This window comes from Ammospiza caudacuta, chromosome 3, assembly GCF_027887145.1.
Source record: "Ammospiza caudacuta isolate bAmmCau1 chromosome 3, bAmmCau1.pri, whole genome shotgun sequence".
In the NCBI taxonomy this organism is placed as follows: domain Eukaryota; kingdom Metazoa; phylum Chordata; class Aves; order Passeriformes; family Passerellidae; genus Ammospiza; species Ammospiza caudacuta.
This window is the reverse complement of record NC_080595.1, coordinates 118,122,612-118,141,840: the sequence shown is the minus strand read 5'-3', so window position 1 is coordinate 118,141,840 and position 19,229 is coordinate 118,122,612. Positions and strand designations below refer to the sequence as shown.

General features: G+C 51.3%; 1 protein-coding gene across 1 annotated transcript in view; it reads right to left on the bottom strand.

The window, feature by feature from the left end:
- Positions 1 to 3,803: 3,803 nt before the first annotated feature.
- Positions 3,804 to 19,229, bottom strand: part of OTOF (otoferlin) — a 104,312-nt gene continuing 88,886 nt past the window's right edge. The window contains exons 40-52 of the mRNA XM_058800905.1: positions 18,646 to 18,828; positions 18,190 to 18,324; positions 17,937 to 18,074; positions 15,169 to 15,296; positions 13,823 to 13,993; positions 13,100 to 13,260; positions 11,714 to 11,856; positions 10,877 to 10,965; positions 8,253 to 8,351; positions 6,068 to 6,309; positions 4,824 to 5,002; positions 4,591 to 4,691; positions 3,804 to 3,984 (exon numbers count right to left, since the gene is read on the bottom strand). Of these exons, the coding sequence (XP_058656888.1) occupies positions 3,804 to 3,984; positions 4,591 to 4,691; positions 4,824 to 5,002; positions 6,068 to 6,309; positions 8,253 to 8,351; positions 10,877 to 10,965; positions 11,714 to 11,856; positions 13,100 to 13,260; positions 13,823 to 13,993; positions 15,169 to 15,296; positions 17,937 to 18,074; positions 18,190 to 18,324; positions 18,646 to 18,828 (1,950 nt within the window). The remainder of the gene's footprint in view (positions 3,985 to 4,590; positions 4,692 to 4,823; positions 5,003 to 6,067; positions 6,310 to 8,252; positions 8,352 to 10,876; positions 10,966 to 11,713; positions 11,857 to 13,099; positions 13,261 to 13,822; positions 13,994 to 15,168; positions 15,297 to 17,936; positions 18,075 to 18,189; positions 18,325 to 18,645; positions 18,829 to 19,229) is intronic.

The following is a 19,229-nucleotide window of genomic DNA, read 5'->3' as shown; positions in this document are numbered from 1 at the left end:
TGCCTTTGCACAGGAGTTGAATTAGTAGCTGAAGTCCACACTTTGAACAACTAGGTTGGTTGCCCATTATGATAGCAGCAACCAGTTGTAAAGTTAAGTGGATGCTACTTAGTTCTGAGTGGTGACTTAGCAGATAAATTGGTCTCTGACTCTGTGTGGGAGAAAGTTATTTGATTAAAGGTGAAAGTGTCATTCTCCTACAAATGTGTCATCGGGAAATTGCGAGGTCTGTAACGGTATTTGAAGATCTGTCTTTATGTGTTTTGGTTGTATATGAACCTTAAGACTGTGAGGGTGTGTGTTAGAAGTTGGTTATTTGTAAGTGAATGAAGAATGGATCCTCTGTCTGCTTGGATTTTTGCAAGGGTCCTGCAGAAGTCCTTAGCAGTTGTATTTGCTGGTCAAATACAAAAAGGGGGAATTGTAGGAAAGACATTCTGTGCTGTGCCTGTGAGCTAGCAAGGACTTTCTGAAGATAAGGAGAAGCCACATGTCTCTCCTGAGGGAATGCCAAGGTCATTACCCTGGAGACCAGAGGAAGGAGAGAAAGTTGGAGATATGGACTCTCGCTGACTCACCGAGTGACATGGCTCTCTGGTTGTCTGCTGAGAACTTTGTTTCTCTTTTATGGCCAATGGGCACTGTATATGTGTTAGATGGGTGTCGCTGTCTGGAAGAACTATAAAAACTACGTTGGTTTAATAAAATCTCTCTCTTTCACCCTTCTGATGGAGTTGTGTATTATTGTTTTGTGTCGTGCTCTAGAGTGACAGAGAGCAATCTGGGAGAATGGGACTGCATAACCTGGAGCTGTAATTGGACAATTAACCCCAATATGGAAATGGGCCAAAACTTATAAAAGGGAGAACATTCATGACCTGGTGTCCATCTTGGGTATAGCCACAGCCGGGCTCTTGCACTGCCCAAGGTGTATCCTTATAAAGCCTTTTTAATAATATCTATTTTATTTCTTTAACACTGTCCAGCTTCTGTTCTAGATGGCCTCTCAAGGCATCATGGAGAGGAGCCTGCTGGATGAGTGAACAGCACGTGATCACCCATGTGTAAGGACATTAAATTATGTTGCTGATTTGGCAATGTGTGATAGTGAAGAAATACCTTATAAGGAAATACTGTATCTTGAAGAAGTGTGTAAAACCAGCTTTTTTCTTGCAATAAACATCTCAGTACCCCCACTGATCTGAGTCTGTGCATTAATGGTTCACAGGAAAGAGGGAGGGGCTGAGGGGGAAAAAGAGTGTTTTAAAAGCTTCTTTTATTTCTCATTAGCCTTCTCTGACTCTGTTAATAATAAATTCACTTTATACCTTTACATTTGAGCCTGGTTTGCCCTTAGAATGTTTTTCTTCTCATCCTCATCTCAGTTTATGACCCTTTTTAAATTTTTTTTCTGAAGGAACAGCTTTTGTAGATGCCTGGTGTTTGCTCAGAATCAAACCACAAGAGCCCAGACATGAAACTGATTTTTATTACTGATTGGAATAGTAATATCCTCATTAAAACATGTCTGAGATGTCCTCAGTTCTTCAGTGGGGGTCTCGTGCACCGGCAGCTGGGAAAGGCAGCTCTGCAGCAGCTGGATATCGTGGAGAGCCGAGGACAGAGCCCGTCCTGAGGACACATGGCCAGAAGGACTCCAGCCACAAAATTACCAAGCCAAACAAAATACACAGAGAATCCAGAAGGACGCCGGGAGCTCACACTGTGCCAGAGGAGCTGTGAAACCTGGGCATGTCCAGCCACAGCCACCTCTGGGTGGGTCATGTTGGGAAGATGTTTGAGCTGTGGGACATGTCCCAGTCTCTGCTGGAGCTGTGGGCACAAAGGGTAGGGTCTGCCCCCCTGACCCACCCCAGGGCTCTCTGCAGGACCTGCTGGGCACTATGTCCAGCATTCCCGAGGTGGGACAGATCCCTGTGCCAGGGAACGTGACCTCCAGAGCTCTGAGAAGAGTGGGGACAGGCACTGGGGATGCTCTGCATTTTCTCACACTGCTGGGCACCATGTCCAGCATTCCCGAGGTGGGACAGATCCCTGTGCCAGGGAACGTGACCTCCAGAGCTCTGAGAAGAGTGGGGACAGGCACTGGGGATGCTCTCTACCCTCTCACACTGCTGGGCACCATGTCCAGCATTCCCGAGGTGGGACAGATCCCTGTGCCAGGGAATGGGACCTCCAGAGCTCTGAGTGGAGCAGGGATGGTGCTGGCAGTGGGGACAGAATATGGATGTGACAGCCTGGTTGGAAAGCGAGAAAATCAGCTAAGTTTTCTCCCAGTGGACTTGTGAGACTTTAGGAAGTTGTAGAGAAACGATGACAGCTTGTTATTATAAACAACCTGCAGGTGGTGTTTTCCTACTCTCTGCCTTCCTGTTTTTCTCAAAGACTGTTTATAAGAAGGGTGTTTTTGTTAATTAGCCAGTCAGGTGAAATGTATTGATTGATTGACCAATCTGGTCTGAATGTATTGGAACAGTCTATAAAAAGAGGGAATTTTCCTATTGAAGCAGCTGCTATGCAAACCAGCCTTCTGGTGAGTCTGTCATTTCTTACTCAGTAGTGACAGACAGGCACTGGGGATGCTCTGTGCCCTCTCACTCTGCTGGGCACCATGTCCAGCATTCCCGAGGTGGGACAGATCCCTGTGCCAGGGAATGTGACCTCCAGAGCTCTGAGAAGAGCAGGGACATAGTTTTCTCCCATGATTTCCCTGGGAAGCTGTGAAACAGCTCAGAAAAAGTAATGGGAAACAATTCTTATTTCCATTTGCTACGCCTGTTGTTGTATACATGCAGAATGTGTTATGGAGATTGCTTACCAAAGAGTAGTTTGTCAATTAAACACTGGTGATGGTGTTTAGATTGATTGGCCAATTAGGTCAAAACTGTATCAGACTGTCTGTAAGGGTTATGAGTTTCTTAGAATTGTATAGTATAATGTAGTACAGAAGAATAAAGCAATTAATCAACATTCTACAATCATGAAGTCAATGCTCATTATTACCTGGCCAGGAGCCTACAACAACAGGGACAGGCACTGGGGATGCTCTGTGCCCTCTCACTCTGCTGGGCACCATGTCCAGCCTTCCCGAGGTGGGACAGATCCCTGTGCCAGGGAATGTGACCTCCAGAGTTCCCAGAGGAGCAGGGACAGGCACTGTGGATGCTCTGTGCCCTCTCACTCTGCTGGGCACCATGTCCAGCACTCCAGAGGTGGGACAGCTCCCTGTGCCAGGGAATGGGACCTCCAGAGCTCTGAGAGGAGCAGGTATGGGGCTGGCAGTGGGTTCAGGCACTGGGGATGCTCTGTGCCCTCACTGCTGGGGCTGGCATGTCCCCAGCTGCTCCATCCCAGCTGCTCCATCCCAGCTCCCTGCTCCATCCCGGATTCTGAACATCCCTCCAAGAAGCCTTTCCAGAATGCTCCCACAGCACCAGTGACACAGCCCCAGCTCCCCTCTCCTTCTCCTGATTCCCAGGAAGGCACCAGCCACAACCTCAATGGGCAGAGGCCTCGGGGACTCCCACAGGAGCCAGCTGGGCACCTCTCCCAGCCCCAGTGTGGGATGCAGGGTCTGGGGATCTTTGCCATGCTCCCGCCCCATTTCCCTGGCCCTAAAGCCTGAGTGGGACCCACAGAGAAGAAATGCAAAGAGGAGACCCAGCAGCAGCAGCAGCAGGGAGGAGATGCCCCCAGGGCTGCCCAGAGGTCACAGGGAGGAGAAGGACACGGAGCCGTAAGGTTGTGCAGCGGGCTGGGGACATGGGAGATGCTCCAGCCCTTTATGCTCCCAGCAGCTTCTTGACCATGTATCCGGGCATGCTGTAGAGGAACAGGGCCACCATGATGAGGAGCAGCAGGGCCAGCACGATCTTGATGATGAGCCACTTGTAGCGGGTGCAGATGAGGTATTTGATGGACTTGAGTGGGTTCAGGAACCAGATGAACGACGTGTCCGGGCGGCTGCAGGGGAATCAAACATCCATCATTAATCCATCACCATGGGAAAGGGATTCATGGACCTTAAAGTTCATCTTTTTTTTTTGTTTGTTTCACTCCCTGCCAAGGGCAGGGACAACTTCCACTGTCCCAGATTGCTCCAAGCCCTGTCCAGCCTGGCCTTGGACACTGCCAGGATCCAGGGGCAGCCACAGCTGCTCTGGGCACCCTGTGCCAGGGCCTGCCCACCCTGCCAGGGAACAATTCCTCATTCCCAATTTCCCATCCAGCCCTGCCCTCTGGCACTGGGAGCCATTCCCTGGGTCCTGTCCCTCCATGCCTTGTCCCCAGTCCCTCTGCAGCTCTCCTGAAGCCCCTTCAGGCCCTGCCAGGGGCTCTGAGCTCTTCCTGGATCCTTCTCCTCTCCAGGTGAGCACCCCCCAGCTCTCCCAGCCTGGCTCCAGAGCAGAGGGTCTCCGGACTCAGAATACCCCTGTGGCCTCCTCTAGACCTTTTCCAGCAAGTCCACATCTTTCCTGTTTTGGGGCTTGGAGCTGGATGCAGCACTCCAGCTGGGAGCAGAATCCCATAATCCCAGGTCCCTGCTGCAGAGAGGCTTCTCCCACTCACTTGGGTTTCTCCAGGGGATCAGGCTCATTCCGAGCCAGCCCAGCAGGGGATTTCTCAGCCTCCTCTGCTGTCAGAAGGTGCAGCTCAGCCTCAACTTTGCCCTGCAGGGAGGAGAGAGCTGTGCTGAGGCCTGGGAGCACATCCCAGGAGGAACAAAGCCATAAGGGGGAAGCAGGGTGTCCACAAAGCGTGCAGTGCCCAGGAGGCAGACCCTCCCTTTTCCCCATCCTTACAGTGATCTCCAGCTCATCGTTCTCATCTCTGGCCACGAACGGCCACCAGCCCTTGACCCGCTTCTGCTTGAAGATGGAGATCATGGGCAGCTCAGCCTCGTTGGTCACCATCTCCAGGCTGCACTGCTTGGACGTCTTGGCTCCCCGGGGAAAGCGGTTCAGGTCCAGCTCGATGGCCCCTGGCAGGACAAAGGGGAGGACAGAGGTTGGCATGCCAAAAAGGCCAAATCCTTGGCTGGAGATGGGCTGGACCAGCATCTCCTGCCCTGGGGAGCAGCTTTAAACCAGGTCTGGGAAGGAAAAATGGGGTGTCTTGGCTAATGGAGCAATGCAGAAAAGGGATCTCAGAATCATGGAGACATGAATGTTGGAAAAGACCTCTGAGATCTTTGAGTCTCACCTGTGACTGATCCCCACCTTGTCCCCAGCCCAGGGCACTCAGTGCCACATCCAGACCTTTCCTGGACACCTCTAGGGATGGGCACTCCAAACCTCTCTGGGCAGCCCCTGCCAAGGCCTGAGCACTCTTTCCATGCAGAAATTCCTCCTGGTGTCCACCCTGAGCCTGCCCTGGCCCAGCCTGAGGCCATTTCCCCTTGTCCTGTCCCTGTTCCCTGGCTGTGCCCTCCTGCCAGGGACTTGTGCAGAGCCACAAGGTCCCCCCTGAGTCTCCTTTTCTCCAGGCTGAGCCCCTTCCCAGCTCCCTCAGCCCCTCCTGGGGCTCCATTCCCTTCCCAGCTCCCTCAGCCCCTCCTGGGGCTCCATTCCCTTCCCAGCTCCCTCAGCCCCTCCTGGGGCTCCATTCCCTTCCCAGCTCCATTCCCTTCTCTGGACACGCTCCAGCCCCTCCAGGTCTCTCCTGGCAGGAGGGGCCCAGAGTTGCCCCCAGCACTGGAGGTGCCCCAGCAGTGCCAGCACAGGGGACGGGCACTGCCCTGGCCCTACTGCCACCCTAGAGCTGGCACAGCCCAGGGGCCAGTGGCCTCCGACACACCTGGGCACACCTGTACTCATGTCCAGCCTCTGGCACAGTACCCAGTCATTCCCACCCCCCTTTCCCAGCCTGAAGTGCTCAGTGGGGTTGGTGTGACCTCAGCTCAGGACCTGGCCCTTGTCCCTTGGCCCATGGATCCAGCCTGTCTAGAACCCGACTCCTCTGCACACCCTTCCTGCCCTCTCACCCCACCTGCTCCATCCAGCAGCATCTCAGGGGGTTTCTGGCGTGCTCTGGACCCTGCACGTACCCAGGAAATCATCGGCCGAGAAGTGGTCGGCATCCCAGACCTGCAGGGTGAGGCGGGCCGGGATCTTGTACTCCGTCTCATCCCAGGAGAACATGGACTCCTTCTTGGAGATCACAATCTTCTCCTCGGCCATCAGGTAATCGAAGGGGAAGATGTAGCGCCAGTTGAAGTTGCCTTCACCAGTGAGGGAGTGGTAATGGACATCCGTGTCCTGCTTGTCCTCCTGCTGCCCCTTCAGCCACCTGCAGAGCCCGGGAGGGTGAGAGGGGGGCACAGGTTTACATGGGGCAGGAGAGGGGACAGGACCACCCCGTCCAGGCAGCCAGGGTGTCTCCAGGACTGGAAAAACCTAAAAGTTATGAACAAGGGGATGGGGCTGTGTGGATGCCGTGTGACAGAGAGAGAGAAACGGCAGGCGTTTCTCACAGCGGCTTGTGAGAAGTTTTAGGGAGCTGGAAGGATGTGATAACTTGTTGACTATAAACGATTTGCAGGTGGTGTTTTTCTACCTTTTTTTTCCTGTTCCTCTCAAGGACAGTGTGTGAGAAAGATGTTTCTGTTAGTTAGCCAATAGAATAAAATCTATTGTACCACTCTTTATTCTTTTGAATAAAGCCTTCTTTGCCTTTTCTACGATCCTGCCTCTCTCCTCTTCCTGCCCTGACCTTGGCACAAGAGTGACAGGGCTGCTCCAGACACTGCAGCAGCAAATCCAAGGGATGAGAGGATCCCAGAGGGAGCAGAGAAATTCAGGAGAAGGAGACTCAAGGGGGTTGTCTGAGGGCTTACCCTGGGCGAGGAGATGTGAAGGAGTTGTACGGGAGCTGGGAGCTGTCACAGACACATTTTATGAAAATCCTTTCATTAGGATTTTTTCTCCTGAGAAGCTGAGAGGCTTCAGGAACAAAATAGAAACAATAATTATCTGCTGCTGTGGAATGCAACAGGTGCATCTCTGATTGGTCTCATGTGGTTGTTTTTAATTAATGGCCAATCACAGTCCAGCTGTCTTGGACTCTGGTCAGTCACAAGATTTTATTATCATTCCTTTCTATTCCTTTCAAGCCTTCTGATGAAATCCTTTCCTCTGTTCTTTTAATATAGTTTTAATATATCATTTTCTTTTAATACAATATATATAATAAAATAATACATCAGCCTTCTGAAACATGGAGTCAAGATTCTCGTCTCTTCCCTTATCCTGGGACCCCTGCGAACACAACCACATTTGGTGACCCCAAGTGAAGAAAAATTCCACATTTGTTGAGTCCCAAGTGAGGAACACAACCACAGGTCACTCTGACTGCTCTGAGGAGAGAAGATGTAACAAGGACATCACTGGTGCAAGAGGATGTAACAGGGACTTCATCACCAAAAAGATTGTGTTGCTAAGGGAACGGGGGCAAGGGGGTCAGAGTGGGAAATTTTGTGTGAAGTTAAGGAACTGTAAATATTGGTCATTAGTGTAATTAACTGGCTTTGCTTGCATAGCATGGTCCGTGTCTCTCAGCTTCTGCAATGCCAGTGGAAGTGCAGCCAAGGAGAGGGGGAGAGGCAGGAAACAGCACAGGAGACACCAGCAGCATCTTTGGAATCTCATCAGAGGCAAGAAAGAGACTCTCAGGAAACACCCTGAGCAAGAACCTGACCAAGATGCTGAGACATCCATCCCCTTCCCCTCGTGTCCTCTCCATGCTGGATTCTCCCCAGAGAAGAGGTGAGGACCCCCAAACTCTCCAGTCCCATCTTCAAGCATGGCACAGCAGCAGATGATAACATGTCCACCCAGTCCTGACTGGTTTGGGTCTCTCATCATTGTTAGTGTCCCACTCCCGTGGAGACTGGGGCCCACCCCAGGAGAGGCGGAGGGGGGACCACTGGAATTCCAGGCTGTACCCACCCCCTAACAAAAATGTCACTGGATTTCTCCCTGGTGGAACTCTGTACTTACCCCCTGACATAAATGTCACTGGATATCTGCCCAGTGAAGGAGGAACTGATGGAATTCCAGGCTGTACCTACACCTTGACAAAAATGTCACTGGATATATCCCTGATGAAATTCCAGGCTGTACCTACCCCCTGGCAAAAATGTCACTGGATTTCTCCCTGTTAGAATTCTGTACCTACCCCCTGACAAAAATGTCACTGGGTTTCTCCCCGGTGGAATTCCAGGCTGTACCTACCCCCTGACAAAAATGTCACTGGATTTCTCCCCGGTGAAGTAGTCGTCGTCCTCCAGGATAACCTCGTCCGTGTTCCACACGATCACCCTGAGCTCGTACCTGCCCAAGGGATGGAAAGGGAGGTGAGGCACGGGAGCAGGAAATGGGAGCAGGGAATGGGAACAGGGAATGGGATAAGATGGATGGAGTGGTGCTGCCAGAAAGCAGAGCCGGCTGCCAGGAACAGGGAATTGCTCACAGGGATCTCTCCCAGGGATCTGGAGGTCAGGATCAGGGAAAGGAGGGGATGTCAACCATGGAGAGGATTACAGGGATGGGACTCTTCCTATGGGGATAGGCTGGCTGAGCTGGGAATGTTCTCCTGGAGAAGGCTCCAGGGAGAGCTCAGAGCCCCTTGCAGGGCCTGAAGGTGCTCCAGGAGAAATGGAGAGGGACTGGGAGTGAGGGGTGGAGGGACAGGAGCCAGGGAATGGCTCCCACTGCCAGAGGGCAGGGCTGGATGGGATATTGGGAGTTAGGAATTGTTCCCTGGCAGGGTGGGGAGGAGCTGGGCTGGAATTCCCAGAGCAGCTGTGGCTGCCCCTGGATCCCTGGCAATGTCCAAGTCTTGGATGGGGCTGGGAGCACCCTGTGATAGTGGAAGGTGTCCCTGCCCATGGCAGGGGGTGGAACTGGATGAGCTTTAAAGTCCCTTCCAACCCAAACCCTTCCGTGATTCCATGGTCTCCACATGATCTCGGATCAGCCTCAGCAGGGTGAGCCAAGCACCAAGGAGAATTTTCCCTCCTCTGCTCCCAACCTCTGCAAAGATCTTGCCAAAGGCTCAACGGGGCAGCCCAGGCTTGGATTTTGGGAGATTTCTGACCAAAACTGGGTCTGCAAAACAACCAGAGCCCAACTCTGTTCCTGTTCTCCTCCCTTTACTCAGCAGGGCTGTGATTCCCCCCAAAATGGGCTCAGAGTCCTCCTGAGGACCACAGGAGGTTCAGGGGTCTCCAGGGAATTCCCAGCAGGCTGGGGAGCTTCCCATCACCTCTGCTTGGCTGGGAATTTCTTGATGGTGAAACATAAACCATAAATATAACCCATAAATGTGCTGTGGGAAGGCTTGTGGAAAATAAGGAGAACTTCATGACAGCAGATTTCCCCTGGGCGGCTGCTATTTATGAGTTTTCCCACAAGAAAACTGTTTTTCTCCTGCAAAGTAGTCTCCATAACATTAACAAGAAGGACTTCTCTCCCTAAATAAACTTTTTAAAAGAGACTATTTTAGAGGCAGTAAACTGACTAGAAATTTAAAATTTTGTTTCTTTACATTATCAGTAGGAAAAAAAAGTTTTAGGGAGAGTAAAAGTGTTTCAAAAATTTTGTCTTAATTCTTACTATTTTTTTCTTTTAATCACTAGTGATAAAATTTTCTTTATACCCTTTGAAAGTTTTAAGCCTGCTTTACCTTTCTCCTAATTCTATCTCACAACAAGAAATAAATACACTAGTAATTAACCAATACCAAAATCTACCACACTCTTCAGTACTTTGAAATCTTGAAAGAAGAAACTTCAAAATTTTGAAATCTTAAATTTAAAAAACTCTCAAATTAGAAAAAATCTTAAAATTAAGAAACTCTCAAATTAGCAAAATTAACAGACTACACAAAATTAGTGTTTCTGCCCAGTTTCAAATTAAAACCTCCACACAGAGGAAGTGGGAGTAGGTGGAGGAAGAGCAGAATCTCGGCTCCTGCAGCAAGAGGAGGCTGGAAGGAGGCTCAGGACTCGTGGCCACAGCACTTCACTGGATGTACCAGGAGGTCTCCAGGTGAGAAAAGTGGATTTACATCTTCCTTAAGCCCCTCCTTTGGGATCTCCCTCTGGCAGTGCCCCAGCTGAGCCCATCCATGGGATTCCTCAACCTTTTCCTTTTCTCCTGCCTGTCCCAGCTGTGCCTCTCCCAGCTGGGAACCAGGGATGTTCTCTCCACCCAAAGCATTGGCTGACTGGGATGCACAAGAGGCTCCCATTTAAATTCCCAGTGCCATCCCTGTAACCCAGCCCTGGGGGCAGGAAAAAGAGCCCAAAGACCGAGGCCAGAAGGATGAGAAAGGATAGAAGGGATATTGAGAGAAGAAATGTCCTTCTTCCCCCACCATGTGCTGTTTGTGCCTGGTCTTTCCTGCTTGGAATGCTGTCCCAGGGGCCTCCACCACCCATCCTTCTGTCCATCACCAATCCAAAAAGCGCAATCCAAACTGTCCAAAAAGCCCAATCCAAACTGTCCTGGGATAACCCTGCCCCTGCCCAGAAGAGGCTCAGGGCTGGGCACTCTGCTCTGCCCAGGGAATGATGGAATTTCCCAGTTCACACAGGCAAGAAAGATCGGGATCTGCAGGGAATGAGGAGATCTGGGATCCCACCCTCAGGAGCAGCTCTGGAACTGCCTCCAGTGTTGGAATCTCTGGGAATGGCAGCATGGATGAGGAAACCAACAGAGGGCTGGGCTGCCCACGGAGCAGCAGCAGGAGATGGGAGAAGCCTGGCTCCATCCCCAACCTCTCGTTTCCCTTCCCCGTTTTTTGGCTGGGCTGCCAACCAATCCCAGTTAAGTTCCTTAAGTAACTTCCTTACTTCTTTGGTTTCCTGGGAGAAATATCAATGGCAGGGCCGGGCGCTGGCATATCCATGGGGAACATGTCCACCCACATCTCCAGGCGGCCCTGTGGAGTGGGAGAGGCACAGTCAGCTCCCCTTGTCCCCTCCCCACCAGTGTCCTCCTCTTCATCTCCCCAGCCATGCTAGATGTGGAGTGGGACAAACTTCTCCCATGCCACAAATCCTTCTCCACCCCTGCAGAAATAGCTCATGGAGGGAGTGAAACTGGATGGGTTTTAAGGCCCTTCCAGCCCAAACCATTCCATGATTCCATGGTCTCCATGTGAGCCTGGATCAGCCTCGCCAGGGTGAGCCAAGCTCCAAGGAGAATTTTCCCTCCTCTGCTCCCAACCTCTGCAAAGAGCTTGCCAAAGGCTAACGGAGCAGCCCAGGCTTGGATTTTGGGAGATTTCTGACCAAAATTGGATCTGCAAAACAACCAGAACCTAACTTTGCTCCCACTCACCCCCTTGACTCAACAGGGATGTGATTCTCCCCCCAGCACAGGCTATGAGTCCTCCTGAGGGCTCCAGGATGTTCGGGGTCTCCAGGGAATTCCCAGCACTGCCTTTTGTGCACGGCAGCCTGTGGGTTTCCAGTCCCTTCTGCTTGGGAATGCATTGGGAATTTTGCTCCCATGTGCCCGGACGTGGGGAATCAGGAGGGATTGTGGAATGTGAAATGGATGAGGATGGATCGGGAGGCACTGGAGATTTTCTCTGCTGGCCTCCCGGGGTGACTTGCCCACCCTGAGGTGGGTTAGGGCTGTGCTGGCCCCCATGGGCTGTCCCCATTCCCATTGGAATGTCAGACCTGCTCGATGCCTGGCTTGTCGGGGTTGAGCAGCGGCCGCGTCTCCACGTGCTCGGGGACGAGGCGGCAGCCGGCCCGCGGGATGTCCTCCCAGTGCCGCAGCACTGCCAGTGCCAGGTGTTCGTCCGTCGGCTTCTTCTGGCCTGGAGGAGAAAGGAGAGCTCCGACAGCTGGGACAGGGACACAGGGACAGCAAAGCATCCAGGGCCTCCACCTGTGCTCCAAGGTGCAGAACTGCCTCATTCTCTCCATCCTTTGGGACAAAGTGTTCCCAAGGGCTGCAGAACTGTCCCGAGGTGCAGAACTGCCTCATCCTCTCCATCCCTTGGGTTGCAGAACTGTCCCAAGGATTGCAGAACTGCCTCATCCCATCCATGCTTTGCAAACATTTTGTCCCACGGGTTGCAGAACTATCCCAAGGTGAAGAACTGCCTCTTCCTCCCTATCCCTTGGGACAAAGTGTTGCCAAGGGTGCAGAACTGTTCCCCAAGAAGTAGAACTGCCTCATCCTCTCCATCTCTTGGGAACACTTTGTCCCAAAGATTGCAGAACTGTTCCAAGGTGCAGAAATGCCTCATCCTCTCCATCCTTTGGGACAAAGTGTTCCCAAGGGCTACAGAACTGTCCCAAGGTGCAGAACTTCCTCATCCTCTCCATCCCTTGGGACAAAGTGTTCCCAAGGGTGCAGAACTGTCCCAAGGTGCAGAACTGCCTCATCCTCTCCATCCCTTGGAAACACTTTGTTCCAAAGGTTGCAGAACTGCCTCATCCCCTCCATCCCTTGGGAACACTTTGTCCCTCAGCCAGCACTTCCTAACTCCTCTTGCCTCTCTCCAGTCCCTGTAGAAGGTTCAGATCCCCATTCATTTTTCCCTGTCTGAACCAATCCTATGTCCACTGACCACATTTTCCTTCTTTCCCTCACCCCTCCTGGGCTATTTCCCTCTTTCTTGGGCACACATGGGTGTGTTGGGACACAACCCTCATCTCCCATTGTTTGGGAATGCATTCCCATGGATGACAATTCCCCAAATGCTGGAGGTGTCTCCATGGCTCTTGGGACATGCACTGCTCGGAGGGCATTTCCAGAGGCAGCTTTGGGTGTCTATGGATGTCCTCAAGTGATTCCGAGAGGAACCCACTGATCTGGGGGGTCTGTAGGACTCTGTAACTGGTCTATACTGGGATGGTGCCTGCAGGGCTGGGTGATGAGCCCACCACATCTGTCTGGGAGTGTTGGACTGGACGACCTTCAAAGGTCCACTTCAAACCACTCCATGATTCAAACTACTCTGAGACTCCAACCCTGGCTGATGAGGAGACCCCTCCAGACCCCTGCTCTGCTCCAGAACCTCCATCCCATGGGATGATCCCACAGGGCCATACCATTTTCATCCTCGATCTCTGTGGGGCCGGTGAAGACCCTGTTGGCAACTTTCACTCTTCCTCCCGGCCCGAAGTGCGGCCCATCCACTTTTCCCTCTTTGCACAGCTTGGACAGGATTTGGGAGGGCTTCATGGGGTCACGCCAGGTGTTGTACCCGTGGCTGGGAACAGGAGGGCAAGATCAGACAAAAAAAGTTGTGAGGACAAAGAAATTTTTTTCCCTTTTGCCAGGGAAAAAACCCCACTGCACCACGAAGCACCCAGAATTCCCAGGGAAAGAATTTGAGGCAGTAAAGGTGAAACTTAAGAGGAAATTTGATTCCTCTGTGCCCCTTTTTCAAACACCATTCACCACACTTTGGCTCAGACCTGGAATTCCCAGTGCATCCCTGATGCTCAGCATTGCCCCATTGGCTCTGATCCCATTTCAGCCCTGATCTCACCCTTCTTCCGCCAGTACCCCCAGTCCCTCCCTCCTGCCCTGGGCTTCTGATTGCCCATTCCACCACTCCCTAATGCTGGTGACAAAACCAGGGATAGCACAGACTCCTCCATTCATCCCTGCCCCTTGCAGGGTTGAAAAATTGTGAGGTTTTTCCCAAAACAAATCATTCTGGGATCAGCAGGCAGCCAAAGGGGGAGATTCCTATGGGATCCCTGGGTGGGAGGTGACACAGAGGAGGGTCCAGGTGTGAGGTGGGACAGAGAAGGCTTTTCCCATACATGGAGTAGGTCTGGGACACGCCACAGGTCGCCCGGTGCATGCTGTAGAAGCGATTCTCCAGGTCAATCTTGGTCTCCCCAATGAGGTCATCAGTGCCCACCAAATCCCAGTCGTACACAGCCACGGTCAGCATGGACTCCATGGGGAAGGTGGCCTCGATGTCGAAGGATCTGGGATTGGGGGAAGCAGAGGAAAGCTACTGCAGGGTCTGGTGGCCACTCAGGACAGAGGCGTGTCTGCTCCAGTCCATGGCTGGTGTTCTGTCTACATCCATCACTGCAGCACGTCTGAGGGTTAAACTCAACCACCAGCCCTTGACAGGAGGGAAAATCCTTGACCTGGCTGTCCCAACACCCCTGAGGCTGAGTGTTCCAGATTGCAAGGCAAGACATATTCTATTACCACCTGTATGGCAGTTGTCTTTTGTCGAGTGGGCAGTTTGCCTTATCTCTCTCTCTGAGTGACCACAATCACTCCTCCCTCGGGAGGAGACAGCTGCTGATAACAGCTATTGAATGTCACTGCATGACTGATAAGAACTACAGCATCTCATTGTGAGATGTGAGCCCAGAGGGAGGAGCCAAGCATTCCTACCTAGATATAATCTGGAGATTCTGGAACACTAGCACAGTTTCTCCACTGGATTCCCCAGAGGAACAGCAGCTGCCTCTTTTTCCACAGGATCTTTGGAGGAAGACTCCACTGTTTTTCTACAGGATCCTTGCTTCAGCAGAACCACCCCTGACACTCCAGGAGGGCTGCAGACACAATTCCAATGGGACTGCTACCAACACCCTGACCCACAGGGTGCCAGGCTGTGTTCTGACTCTGTCAGTGTTGTTTTAGTTTACGGCATTGTTTATTTTATCCTTTTATTTTCTTCCCTATTAAAGAACTATTATTTCCTGCTCCCATATTTTTTTGCCTCAGAGCCCCTTAATTTAAAATTTATAGCAATTCGGAAAGGTGGGGAGGGTTTACATTCTCCATTTCAGGGGAAGCTCCTGCCTTCCTTAGCAAATTCCTATCTTTCCAAAGCAAGACACTGAGTTTGTGTCTTATTCTCACTCAAATTTAGGTCTAATGATTCCTAAGCGGGTGTTTCACTCTGATCAGATAAATTTCAGCTTCATGTCTTAAACACCTGGTGCTATGCTGACCACATGCTGGCGAAGGAGGACATCCTGGAAGGACATTCACTCTGTGGGTTAAATCCCATAAATTATAAAGATAATTAATAAATAAAGATAAATCCAGCTCAAGGAGCAGCCATGGGACACCTCAGCTGCAGGTATGAGGGCTGGCAAGCTCGGGCTCAGCTCAGCAGTTCCAGGCACAGACTTACTTCCCAAAAACAGGGTTCAGCTGCTTTGAGATGTAGTTCTCCTTGTCCTTGATGTCCGTCTTGCCCAGCTTGATGGCGATGTAGGGATCGGCTTTCCCGTTGATGTCAGCTGGGTGGAGGTCCGTGGCCTGCAGGGAACAGGTGGGATGGGTCAGCGCTGTCCACAGCAGACAAGGATTCAGGGATGTGCCCGTTCTCCATCCCTGATCATGGATTTCTCTTTGGGCCAGGTCTTATGAGCTCTCAGAGAAGCCATCGCACCCAAGATAGCTCAGCTACCCCGAACAGCATAAAATTATCAGGATGGCTTCTGAGGTAGTGTTGGAAACAGAAAAAGTCTTAATAAAAGGTAAAATAAAGCTCTTTCAGAGAAAACCCGAGCCAGGGGCAAGAAGTTCTTGCTCCTTCTAAAAGGAGCAATAATTGCTCCATAAAAGCAATTATTTCCTTAGATAGCTCAGCTACCCGGAACAGCATAAAATTATCAGGATGGCTTCTGAGGTAGTGTTGGAAACAGAAAAAGGTTTAATAAAAGGTAAAATAACAAAGCTCTTACAGAGAAAAGCCCAATCTAGGGGCAAGAGGTTTTTGCTTCTGCTAAAACACTCCACAAAAGAGATTATTTCCTGAGATAGTTCAGCTACCAAGAATGGCATAAAATTATCAGGATGGCTTCTGAGGTAGTGTTGGAAAGAGAAAAAGTCTTAAAAAAGGCAAAATAAAGCTCTTTCAGAGAAAAACTTGAATCAGGGGCAAGAGGTTCCTGCTGCTGCTAAAACACCCCACAAAAGCAATTATTTCCTTTGTTCTCTTCCTTTTCTAGTGAATTACCTAGGCGAGACCTCTTGGGCTCTGTCCAGTTGGCAACCCCAGGTCTGAGTTGAAGCCTCAAAGGTGCTATGAGGTGTCCTTTTACAAACTGAGGCGAGAAACTTGTGGGCTTTTTGCCTTTTTAAGCAGACAAAGGATAATTTGGTCACTCCATCACATTCCTACACCCTGAGAACACCCGGCCACTTCAGTCCCTAAACAGAGTGTCTTGGATTGAAATGGGGATGAAATAGTGTCTTGGATTAAACTGGGAATATTCCTGCCTCAGGTAAATCCCTGTCCTGGTTTAGGGAGAGTTTGGAGCTGGTCTTGTCCTGAGATGTCACCACAGTGACCTTTGGAATCTCACCCGGGGCAAGAAAGAGACTCTCAGGAAACACCGCCAGCAAAAACCTGGCCAAGATGCTGAGATATCCATCCCCTTCCCATCATGTTCTCTTCATGGTGAATTCTCCCCAGGGAGGGGGTGAGGACCCCCAAACTCTCCAGTTCCACCTCCAAGCATGGCACAGCAGCAGATGAGAACACATCTACCCAGTCCTGGCTGGTTTGGGGGTTGAACAAGCTGTGTCTGCTACTCCAGCCTGATGATGGATGGGAGATTCGATATCCCAATGGGAAGCAGCTCGGATGGAGAACCAGGCTGGTGGGAAATGGAGCCAAACACTGGGACAAGGTGGTAGCAAAGGGCAGCCCAGGTGCTTCCAGCAGGATGGAGATCCCTCCCAAGTGCCTAGCTGCAGAACCCCACGTTTGAGGACAGGGGGATGACCCCTTCAGAGGTCAGGAAGTGATTTTTCCCAGAGCACATTCCACATATAGAGGAAAAACCAGCGCTGGCTGGATTATGCTAACCATCATGGAATGGATGTTCCAGGAGGTGCTGTGTCCTTCACAAGGATCTCCTCAATCCTGCCAGATCCCATTCCACCCTTTTTCTCCCATCCTGAACCATCACCAGGGTGGTGGTGTGGCTGTGGAACAAACCAACACCTCACACTACAGGCCGATCCAAACTATCCATGGGAATTGAGCACCAGGACACACTGGTCCATCCCACCTGCTGGAGAGATATCTTTGGATCTGGTAGGAGCATGGATGTGTCCTGTTCCCAGTGCTGGGAGCACATGGCCCTGGAGACAGCGTTGGGTCTGGATATCCTGGGATGTCCCTGAACAGCTTGGGATAGTGGGAAGTGTCCCTGCCCACAGCACGGGGTAGAGCAGGATGGACTTTAGGGTCCCTTCCCACCCAAACCATTTCATTCCCATTCCTTCCCACCCAAACCAAGGAGCTGCTTCAGTCCTCAAGCTGCATCCTGTGTCCTGAAGCACTGGTGATGCCTCAGGTTTGGCTTTTATTATTTTTCAGATTCTGTGCTGCTTTAGTGTGTGGGTCTGGGCTTCATATTATGGGATGGTGAGCTCTCTGCACAGAGCAGGGAGACAAAACAATTCCTGCTCCAGCTGGGCACCAAGGACAAATGATCCAAATCTCAGCCAAAGAGCACAAACAACGTGGAATGAAGAGAGAAAAACAAGCAGGGTGGGACTTGATGGGCTAAAGCTGGAATTGGACAATGAACTCCAATAGACAAATGGAGCAGAACTTATAAAAGTGAGAGACCCCATGAGTGGTTGTCCATTTTTCGACCATTTTGGTTCATCTTGGGTTCATTTTGGAACCATTTTGGTTCATCTTGAGTGCAGCCCTGGCTGGGCTCTTGTGCTGCCCTAGGCAGATCCATAGAGGAGATCCTTTTAATAAATCCTTGCTTTATTGCTTAGCTCTGTCCAGTCTCTGTTCCAGGTCAGCCTTCTCAAGGCATCAGTGCTGGAGTGTTGGAACTGAATCCCACCATCCCTATGGCACCAGGACCAGCTCCAGGTGGAAGGAAGTGACAGATCCCGCCTGCCACACCCCAAATTCCCACTCACCCTCACGATGTAGACTCGGACCAGCACATTGATGGGGTCATTGCTTGGGATCCCCTGGAACATCCCAAAGGTGGGGTCGTATCCTGCCTCCTTGCTGATGTCATCAGGGAGCGGTACTTTGTAGACACACATGGAGCCCTGGTGCGAAGGAGGGTATGGACCAACTGAGTCCTGCTGCACAGGGCCCCCATGCAGGCAAACCCATCCCAAAACACCCTCCCCAAAATCCTGGCCAGAATTCCTAACCACTCACCTTGAACCTCCCCACTATCCGTTCCTCCTCCGTGGCATTGTCGTCGTTGTCCCCAATCTTCCCCCGGAGCAGGTTGAAGGTGTGCAGCCAATCCTCAAAGTTGTCAAACTCTGATTCCAGTTCTTTGTTGAAGACCTGAGATGAAAAAAAAATAAATTAAAGGAGGGAATTTGGGATAAAAACAAAGGTGTGGAAAAGATGTGGGGAGTACTCAATCAGCTCAGAAGGAATGAGGGGCGGGACAAGAGGAAATGGTTTCAAGCTGTACCAGGGAGGTTCAGATGGGATATTGGGAATAATTTCCTCATGGAAAGGGTGGCCAGGCCTTGGCAGGGGCTGCCCAGGGAAATTTGGAGTGCCCGTCCCTGGAAGTGTCCCAAGATAAATCCCTAGGAGAGATGTCCCAAAGCACATCATCCCCACAATCAGGTACTTCCTCAGAAGCACCCCCAGTACCTTGAGTTCATCGATCTTCTGCTTGTTCTTCTTCTCGGGGAGCTCCGGGACAGGCTGCTGCTTCTTTTTCTTGTCATCTTTGGGTGTCTTGGACTTGTCTTTGTCCTTGTCCTTATCCTTGTCCTTGTTCTTCACCTGGGCCTTGGACCCTTTCATGAGAGAGTCACCAAGTTTGGCATCACTCTGAGTCCGGGTGGGAACATCGCAGAGGGAGGAGATGGAAAGGAGGAAGGCAGGAGGAAAGGAATGGAAATGAGGGTGAGGAGAGGTAGGGGAGATCTAGCAAGGCTTGGATAAGGTTCTTCAAAGAAGAGAAGCATGAAAGCTACTGGCTGCCACTGCCTGCAAGTCCCATCCCAGCCCTGACCTGTCATTCCTTGGCTCTGTATCACAGTGTCTCCAGCAGCCTGGAGATCTCTGTGCAGGGAATTCCAGGCTGACCTGAGCAGGAATCACTTGGAGGACCACAAAACATCACTTGGAGGACTACAAAACATGGGCAGAGCCCTCTGACACCAGGGAGAAAACCTGGTCCTGCCCACAGCAGGAATGGTGTGGTCAGCAGGAGCAGGGAGGTCATTCTG